Source organism: Lutjanus erythropterus, chromosome 12 (assembly GCF_056507025.1).
Source record: "Lutjanus erythropterus isolate fLutEry1 chromosome 12, fLutEry1.hap2, whole genome shotgun sequence".
Lineage (NCBI taxonomy): Eukaryota > Metazoa > Chordata > Actinopteri > Lutjaniformes > Lutjanidae > Lutjanus > Lutjanus erythropterus.
In genome coordinates this window covers 22,902,077-22,912,172 of record NC_139328.1, presented here as the reverse complement: position 1 = coordinate 22,912,172, position 10,096 = coordinate 22,902,077, and the positions used below count along the sequence as shown (strand labels likewise).

General features: G+C 39.3%; 1 protein-coding gene across 2 annotated transcripts; it reads left to right on the top strand.

Annotated features, from left to right (window-relative positions):
* Window positions 1-354: 354 nt before the first annotated feature.
* LOC146318011 (purine nucleoside phosphorylase-like) lies at window positions 355-9,471 on the top strand. Of its 2 annotated transcripts, XM_084732251.1 has the most exons (6): window positions 355-513; window positions 3,352-3,521; window positions 3,636-3,739; window positions 4,721-4,896; window positions 6,574-6,764; window positions 8,443-9,471. In XM_084732251.1, the coding sequence occupies exons 1-6, from the start codon at window positions 494-496 to the stop codon at window positions 8,670-8,672; spliced, it is 891 nt and encodes a 296-aa protein (XP_084588377.1). In that variant the 5' UTR covers window positions 355-493; the 3' UTR covers window positions 8,673-9,471. The 2 variants fall into 2 exon arrangements, with proteins under 2 accessions (XP_084588377.1, XP_084588376.1); XM_084732250.1 differs by lacking the exon at window positions 355-513 and having other exon boundaries at window positions 3,311-3,521.
* The last annotated feature ends 625 nt before the right edge of the window (window positions 9,472-10,096 follow it).

Sequence of the window (10,096 nt, the reverse complement as noted above, 5' to 3'; positions counted from 1 at the left end):
TTTGAGGTATCACAGTAAAATTTATGTTTTTTTGTTTGTTTTGTTTTGTTTTGTTTTGTTTTTTTGACAAAAATGTTCGCAAAGTGTCAGAGTGTTAATACTAATTTTAAATTAAATTAAAAATTGTTTCTATTTTGGGCTTTAGGGAACTCTTTCCTTAACTTTGTAGATAAGAAACTGCTCTTTACAGAAATCCTCCTATGTATTTCGTCATTATTCCTGTCTAGACATTTTTTTGCATGACTTGTTTTGGGAGGAGCTCTTGAACGCATCGTAGGTTGCTGTGACTACAAGCGCATCAGCGCGCAGTTGAACAACGCCTGCGCTTCGACCAATCAGCTTATGTCGGTCGGTCAGTGACGTGTTGGAAATATGACTATAGAAGGGTGGGGTGTAAACGTAAAACCGGTCTCTCCATCAGGAAACCCGGATAACTGAAGAGACTGAATTTAACACAGAACAACCTGCTGACTGAACCGCATCACTTTTCATCATGTCGGAGATTGTGTCAGGGTGAGTGAATTAACAATTTTTTGATAATTAAAAATATGTGTGTGGGATTAAAACATTTATATCGTTATGCTGAACAATCTTATAATATTTCCATAGATTATACGTATTTTTCTGGGTTTTTTTTGTTTTTTTTTTGTTTTTTTGGTGATCTGTGGTTTTTGAATTCAACATCAGGTTTCCATCGCTCATTTCACACGGGAAGATACATGTACATACATGAGGCTGTAATACTTTGATGAAATACCTTTAAATGTAACTAAGCTTCCCACAAACCCCGAGAGAAATAGCTCGCCTGAGGTAGTAATTAAACTCATAATTAGAAACGAGGTTGAGAAGCGCGCGCGACTGCCTTGTCGGGATGTCGCGCTCGCGAGGATGCTGCTTCATTAATTGTATTTTTCTCTTAATGGACTGCGCAGAGACAAGTGTTCGCCCCGGGCTGTGTTAATGAGTGAAACGTGCTTTTATGAAACCTGTTAGTAACGCAGTAATAAAGCGCGGAACGGCGCAGCCTCGGTAGGAAAAACCCCACTTGGCCCGCGAGCTCCGTGACGTCATCGCGCAACCCCACCGACCTCTCCTCTTCCTCAGAAGAAGCTGAGTTATTCCTCTTGAGCACAGACTTAGACTGTGACTAGTCTGTGTTTATTCATTTACTGACTGACTGGGTGACTGTGTGGCTCTACCGTGAGTTTTAGATGGATACGCGTGCTGGAGAGCAGCGCCGTGCCGGTTCTTCTTTTTTTCTGTGGGTGAAGTTTGGCACACAAACATCAAGAACCCACATTGTGGTTTCACACAACTTTTCCTTTTATTCCATGACAACATGCCACAGGACAACCTGAGATGGCTTAATGCTGGGCTGCCATTATGCTTACTGACAAAACTCAAAATGACGAGGATATAACGTATATAATGGAATGACCGATATAAAACAGAAATAATTAAAACGTTTTTTAAGTAGCCTACATTTAGTCAACTTGTGCTTAAAGGAACAATTCACACCAAAATATATGTTTTTCCACACTGCACAGAGCTTTTGACATTGCATATTTTTAGCCCTGGGCTATGAGTTATCCCTGGGCTAACTTAGCCCCTTTTCACAGTTATATTGTTAAGTCGGGGTTAAGTTAAGCACAGGGCTATATGATTCACACTGCACCTCTACTGGCCCAGGTTACACGTCTGTTTGTGCAGCAACTGATCTGATTTTGTTTCCTGACTACTCCTTTCTTTTAGCCCTGTTTCACACTGGCACTTTTTAGCCCTGGGCTGGGCTGAACCCAGAAATGTAGGGTGAATTATGTGACACCTTTAAAAATTGAGAACCACAGTTCAAATAGTGAGTTGGAGCCATAGATGGTATTTTAAATAGTTAGTTAGAAAGTTGTTTCACCCCCACCCCTTCCTCCCTAAACTTGAAGCTCCGGTAAGCTGCCTGTAGGCTGTTGGGAAATTGAACCTGTAGGAGTGTAACATTTAACAATGACAAGGGATGACAAAGCCTACACTGTAGCTGATCAGCAGTTTATAACCATTACCAAGCCTGTTATCTTGCTGTGTAAATACACACATTGGAGTTGGAGTTAAGTGACTGCCTGTCTTACTGCCTGCCAGACACTATTAATATATTACTCAATTTAACATCCACTCCTTCTAAAAGATTATTAATGATTTGTAATGACTCATGAACAGACACTAACTCTTTCCACCAGCCACCTAAAAAAAGTCCTACAAAAAAATCAAGATAAGTTTATGCTACATTTAGAGTATTTTCATCGTTTTGCCTTGCTGTCAGACAGCTTTTGATGACAGGAAACAGCTGTTATATAAGCGAAATGTTGCTCAACCTGCTGTTGACAAGGTTAGCATCTAACCAGCCTTTTAAACACTGAAGGTTAGTTCGGGTTCACTTAAGTTACACAATAGCACAAACAAACAAACAAATCAAGGCAGTGGAAGAGGAGCAGCTCCTGTGTTCTGTGTTCAGTGGAAGTTACTGATTCTTCCACTGGAGTTTGGTTGAGTGAGAGAGTGTGATATTTGGCTTAACGTTTGCTTCCTGTTGGAAAAGGTGGTGAAAATATATCATACACATAAAGTGATATAGAGTTTTTATTAGTAAAATACATTTTGCTGTTGACTCTGACCACAGCAGTACATTGCTTAGCTTTCATGCTGGTATTGTCTGCTTCTCCAAACTGGCGGCATGTCATCCACTGTAGTTAAAACAAGGACTAATGATAAATACCTCATACAACCCCACTTCAAATAATCTGAATGATATCTTTAATGACAACAGGCAGGCATCTGATCTATGCTAATATTCTCTTAAAATATGTGTTGTTTGGGTGTTAGTATTGTTTAGTTTAGGTTTAGTCAATGTCTTCACATATGCAGACATATAAAACTGTGTGTGCGCTGGAGAAATAGTGTGGACTGTTTGTCATTTAAGTGTGCTAATGTCCTGTGTTTCACCACCTGAATATGATGCACTATTTGCGCAACAGAAAATACTGCGTAAGTTTGTGTGTGTGTGTGTGTGTGTGTGTGTGTGTGTGTGTGTGTGTGTGTGTGTGTGCACGCATGCGTTTATGTAAATATTACTGAAAGCCAGGAAAGACTCATTCAGTTCAGTGACTTTAAAGGATGCCCCCACTGCCCAAAGCCCCTCTGGTGAATCAGATATTCTTTTTCATTTCCTGGTCATTGAACACAGCATGATTGTGTTTACAGAGAGAGGAAGTGAGGGCATCTCTGCATCTACACTGTGTCACAGCATCATAAAAAGAGTGTAATACAGACGTGACTGATGTTTGTTTTTTCCGACTCTCTCAGTGATAGCTATGAGGAGTGTCACGCCGCAGCTGCTTGGCTGACGGAAAGGACACCCGTGCGGCCCACTGTGGGAATCGTGTGTGGCTCAGGTCTCGGGGGTCTGGCTGACATGCTCAAGGACCCTCAGGTCTTCAAGTACAGTGACATTCCCAACTTCCCCAAGAGCACAGGTACGCAGAGGCTGCACCTTTCAGGAAAAATACAGCCGTTAATGTGTGTGTTTGTGCGTGTTTGTGGGCTCTAACCGCATGCACTGGGCATGTGTGTGTTTGTGTGTGTTGCAGTGCATGGTCATGCGGGCCAGCTGGTGTTTGGAACGCTGAAAGGGAAGCCTTGTGTTTGCATGCAGGGCAGGTTTCATCTGTATGAAGGCTACCCCATCCAGAAGGTGAGTAGAGGTTAAACACAGCACCAGTCAGTGTAGGTTTTTAAAGTCTAGGGTGTAAGATGCATTGGAAGAATATGGCAGAAGAGTACAAAGAGTACAGTTACATTTAATGGATAGTACCTATTGTGAGACAAAAATGTCTTGTAGTGTGAGCAGCACAGTAATTTGAAGACTTTAGAAATATTGTAGTCTGGATTAGTTTTAAAGAACAAAGACCAAAAGGCTCAGTTCCCTCAAGAAAAGAGGGAACTGAGCCTCAGCAGAGATCATCAGAGTTGGTGCCTTTATAAACATGTGAGAAGCATTTGCCTTGAAAAGTGACATTTGAAAACTTTCCCCGACATCTGCCAACATCCACTCAGAATAATCTTAGTCATTCCTGTGAAAACAGCCAGTTGTCAGTTTAGAGCTGTGTGGAGTACCTGGGACACGTTGCTAATGGAGAGACATTTCTCAGGCACACACTTCAGATACAGACCTCTCAAAACTTGGACAGATACCAAAAGTATCAAGTAGTGAGTGTGTTCTCATGGGAATCTACCCTTTTGTTGATTTTTTGAGGCTTTTTATGTACTCAGCTGGTGTGTGGATACAGTCACAGTGAGCAGAGTTGGAGATATCAGGATGTCTCTTCCTCGGTAGATGAGAAACCACCACTTTATTCCCAGTCAGTTAAAACAACCTCAAAGCAGTAAATATTGAAATAGTGTTATCATGAAAAGTGTATAATATGCAAACTGTCAATCAGTTGACATGAAGATAAAGAAATTGATTCGTTCCCCCAAAAAACATTTCATGGAGCACATATTGTGCATTTCTGTCACCTTGTTTTATCAAGTGAAATTTGTGCATCTAAAAAGAATGCCTCTCATATTATATCTTTACTTAAATGCATGATTATAACCTAAATACTAATTTTTCATGATATTCAAATATTATAGTCATGTGTTCAAATGTTTGACATTACCTTGCTTTCTCCAGATCACGTTGCCCATGCGTGTCTTCAAACTGATGGGTGTGGAGACGATGATTATGACCAACGCAGCTGGTGGCCTCAACCAGGACTACAAAGTCGGAGACATCATGATCCTCAAGGACCACATCAACATGCCGGGGTTTGCTGGAATCAATCCGCTGGCTGGACCAAACGATGACAGGTGGGTGGGATGTTTTCATGAGGACAGATAATGGTGACATTGTTTTTGTCTTGGAGCTTCGTGGGTCGTGTTTTTGCATCAAATTTGGCATTTCATAATGCTCTAAACAATCTGTATTCCCTGCCATGGTGGAAAAGCTCTACAACAGTACACAATCATTCAAACTCCTTACTGAAATAGAGACAACTTAGTCTTTAACTTGGGGGGTTTAGCACATTAAATGGTCGATTCATCAGTTCTAACGTTATTTGCAAATGTTTTTCAAAATGTTTTTCAAATGTTGATCCCTACAGAGACAGACCTTTTTTAAAGAGTAAGATTTTGTCTTTCTGCAGAAACAGGTGATATATCAACCAGACTCCACTGACAAGTCATTTTACCTCTCTGGTCTACTGCTGTCTTGATTCTTTAAACACCAAAAGTCACACAATAATACATACAAACTAACCCATTGATTTTCAAACATTTTAAATGTCATCGCATTTTTTAGAAGTTGGGACAACAACGGAAGAAATAGGCTTGGTTGTTTTGACTGATTTTAATTTGAGAGATTAGTTTGACTAGTTTGACTAGTTGAGACTAGTTTAATAATTTATTGACCAAGAAGACTGTATTATCTTCGAAGCTAGAAACAAAACAAATATTCAGAGGGAACTCCTTAAGACAAATTCCTCTAAAACCGGGGACCCATAGTCTAATGTGTTGTGTTGGTCCTTGACATGAAAAAATTTGGGAACCCCTGATCAAAGCAGCGATAGACAAGAGAGGTAAAATGTCTGTCATTTTGTCTGGTCATTTTGAACAGAGTGGTATAGTATATATTTCTGATTAAACAAAAAGAAGTTTGCTCTTAATAAAAGATCCTTCCCGTAATGTTGTCAGACAATAACAAACACTTTGCTCAGTTTCCTGTTGAGATTACACTGCAGCTCAGTTTTCCAGCTGCAGCTTTCTCCTTCAATACTGGACATGTTTAAAAAAATTAGTCACGCAGACACAAAAACATGCGAAAATAGGATCCAGGTTGAAAAATACTGAAGCTACCCTTTAACAACTGGTCCAAAGATTTCAAAAGTTACATTTTAAAAATCATTTGTCATTAGTTCAAAGAGGTGAAGTCATGTCCATTTGAATTTCCCCTCTGAAGATCAATTAAGTCTTATCTTATTTTTCTAGCAATTTCAAGAAAGCAGTCGTTAACCATTCACTTTTCAAATGACTCAGCTGTACCCAGTTTCCCCCTCTCCTGTGTTTTTGTGCATTTCTTAGTCTCCTACACAAAACTGCTCTGCAGCACTAAAAGCCTCTATTGTTCTCGATGGCGAGAGGCAACAAAACACTTGTAGCGTCAGGGCAGAACTATGTGTAATATCAGGGCATCAATGCAGGAAACAGATGACTTAAACACTGTTTGAGTGACCTGCTGGCCTGTATGATGGATGTGTTGACTTTACAAACCTTTCATGGTGTGTTCACAAGTTAAAAAAAGCACCTCCACTGTATATAGATGATAGTTTGCCTACGATCTGATTAGCAAAAGAGTAAGTGACACACAGATGATTTCGTTGTTCTTAGAAGGAAATTAACTTATCTCAGAAACTTGGTGTATTGCTTTAACATTACCTTAATCATCTGGGGGCTTTTCAGTATTGAGTAACAGCGTCCTTCTCCCTTCAGGTTTGGCGTCCGCTTCCCATGCATGTCTGACGCCTATGACCGCGAGCTGCGGCAGCTGGCCCACGATGTGGCATCAGATCTGGGCTACAGCGAATTCCTGCGGGAGGGAGTGTACTGCGTCCTGGGAGGTCCCTCCTTCGAAACCATCGCTGAGTGTCGCATGCTGCACAGGATGGGCGCCGATGCTGTTGGTGAGTGTCAAGTCTGCTTCCCACATACACACATTGGTACTTCTATACTTATGAGGACCTTCTTTGACATTGACTGGACTGAGGATCTTCAACTACATTTGTCAAAGGGCCATGATTTTTCTAAGCAGACACTGTGGGGGATGGACTTTCATAGGCCTAATTTGCCTATTATTATTTAATATTTGATTTTTTTTTTTTTTTTACAAAATTAAGGCTATTGTCACTAGTCTTTGAACATAAAAGACATGTTAAGTGGACACTATTATTCACTTAGGATTGTAGGTTAAAATCTGTGGAAACGTTCCTGTAGGATGCAGTCCTGATTTGCAGGAAAAATTCTGTGGGGCAGCAAAACAAAATGTTCTCATTTTAATAAAGATGTCAGGCAGTAACTGGCCTTTTTTCCCATCATTTAGTGAGAGCTGGAATTTATTTTATGCTGCACACAGCATGACTCTGCAAACAGCGAAAGTTAAAGGAGTTGAAAGGAGTGAAAGTTGGAGATGCTCCTCATCTAACAGCACACTGTGGCTGCTCCTTCTTCTTTCATTAGTCTCTGCATTAATTCAAACTGATCAGCTGTCAAAAAATGCCAAAAATAACCTGTCCTGTTTTCGTAGATGAATGATCAGTGCTTAACTTACACATTGCATAGCCTGACTACTTCCTAAAAGTCAACTTGTGTTTCACCAGTTAAATACTTTCAGTTTGAAGCTGTAGCACGAGGTAATGTTAAGTTTGCATTAGCAGTAACTTAATACAGCATTTTTTCCATGAATTTCGCCAGTTCATAATACTGTAAATATATAAATATTGCAATACTCCCATCAGTGCCCATCATGTAGCTTTGGTGGGCTGGATGCAGCCCACAGGCCTCCAGTTGTTGATCACTGCCCTTGACCCTGTACCTCAACTATCACAACTATATTCAGGTCATACACACAAGGTCTAAATTAGCCTGCTGACTAACACATCACATCACACTCACAGAGGTTAGTAAGAGGATGTGTCATTCAAAACCTCCCTTTTAAGCAACCTCCCTTTTAAGCAACCTCAAAGCTTTTATAATGATGAAAGCCATCATTAAAAATAATCTGGGACAGTTAAACAGAAGTTACAGAAGGGCCTTTAAACTGTAATTACTAACAGACTCACACACTCTGAGCACAGCAGCAGAGTGATTAGTACTTCCATCTCTCCCTGTGCTTGTGTGGCTTTCCTCTTGGTGCTCTGGTTTCCCCCACCATCAAAACATTTATGCTAAGTCAATCCTCCTGTCAGTACAGCTGACCAGTTCAGTTTTATTTGTACAGCGCTAAATCATAACAAAGTTATATTAGGACATTTTTCGAATAGAGCAGAACAATAAAGTAACATTAGCTTTTTAACTCTGGTGACTGCATTTATGATTCAAAAACCATAAAAGTAATGTTCATTTCTGGACATCCCAGCAGCAGTCTGTCTAAATCCACCCAGAAATATTAAAGGCATAGCTAGTTAGTTAGCTACTTTTTAATAACAATAATAATAACATTTTTAATAACAATAGAAATAATAAAATTAATAATAACAACACTGATAAGTTGTGATATCTTACCGAGACACTGATTTAACATGATACTAACATGCACAGATCTTTGCAGTAAGACTTCTCACCTCCTCCTCGTCTTTGCTGCAGGGATGAGCACTGTCCACGAGGTAATCGTTGCCCGTCATGCCGGGATGCGCTGCTTTGCCCTGTCGCTCATCAGCAACCAAGCCGTGATGGACTACGACAGCCAGGAGAGGGCCAACCATGAAGAAGTGCTGGAGACGGGAAGGCTGAAGGCCAAGCAGCTGGAGAAGCTGGTGTCCACCATGGTGGGTCAGCTGGAGCACAACAACAATTGCTACTGCTCACAGGACTGACACCGCGTGTTGTCCTGCTTTACTGCTCCGAGAGGGTTTTTTAAAATGCTTATTAGAACGCTAAAAAAGCCCTAGTTTAAACCTCCAGGCTGGGTTTACTACTAGATAAACTAGTTTCTTAGCTAAACTTATTTTTTTAGTTGCCATTGACTGCTACTTTACTCTTAAAACCCAGGAAAACTGGTCCACTTTTTATTTAAAATACTCCTCTGTCACCAATGTTTACATTTTGTAGGTGTTCTCGTAAATGATGCTCTGTACTTTAGTGCAGTAGTTCAAATCCCCGCTGAGGTTATAACACTGTAGTCAGCCAACTAGTGTTTCAGTGAAACAGCATCATATTTAACTTAACTTTTAACTTAATATAATAGAAATATTTATTGTTTCAATGCTTTTACATTCCCTGATATCAGTTAACAACCAATATAAATACAGTGATATTCACATTTTTAACGTGAAGGACCAACTCATCATACATGTCTTCAACAGATCAAGAGTGGTGGAAATAATTATTTCATATGGTGTAAAAGATGTGTAAAATATTCCTAAATGTTTATATTGAATGTATTTAAATAGTGTTTTTATTTGCTTTGATAATATATCAGGTGTTTGAAGGATAGAGTTAAAGAAAGGGATTATATAACAAACGAAACAGTTACCAAAGTCTGTAGATTTCTAGTCTCCTTCCATGTTTTATCACTGTGTTTGCAGACTGGGTTTCTGTGCTTTTAGAGGTACTTTACTAAAAACAGTACAAACTGTGGACCTATCTTTACAATAAAATGATTCAACTTGAAAACAGCGTGGTTTGATTTGTGCTGAGATCTTTCCCCCACAGACATGTGGTCGTGAGTCACAATCCACCCTTAGATCATATACCATTGTAACTAATCAGTCTTACATCTGGAAAGTTCCGTCATGTGTTTTTTTTTTTAAGTATAAACCTTAAGTACTACTTTGAGGTATTTGTACTTAACTTGAACATTTCTGTTTTGTGCTCCTTTATACTCCTACTACATTTATTTAATACCTTTGGCTACTTTACAGATTCATATTAACAATACAAAATATAATCGGCAAATAACTTATGATGTATTATAGTAGGTTAAGATAAAACTTAATTCACTTACTAGTATATTAAGTATTAAAATCAGCTCCACCTTTACCACCTGCAACTCTAGTAAGTATGTAAAGAGCACATAATGCATCAGTTATTATAATTCAATAATCTATATGTGAAATGGGGCGTGCTACATGATGAGTACTTTAAGTATATTTGATGCTAATAGTTTTGTACTTAAGTAAAATTTTGAATGCTGGAACTTTGCTTGACTAATCACAGATTGATATGGTAATATGCAGCACTAAAGCAAATATAAACTGACATGAAGACCTAAAAGAGATCTTGATTTAGATTACAGTTA

Bases quoted from the DNA above. Each gene is read 5' to 3' on its own strand.
- LOC146318011 (XM_084732250.1), top strand. From the start codon at position 3,326: ATGTTTGTTTTTTCCGACTCTCTCAGTGATAGCTATGAGGAGTGTCAC. The intron at 3,522-3,635 runs GTACGCAGAGGC...TGTGTGTTGCAG, and splicing joins CAACTTCCCCAAGAGCACAG to TGCATGGTCATGCGGGCCAG. The intron at 6,765-8,442 runs GTGAGTGTCAAG...TCTTTGCTGCAG, and splicing joins GATGGGCGCCGATGCTGTTG to GGATGAGCACTGTCCACGAG.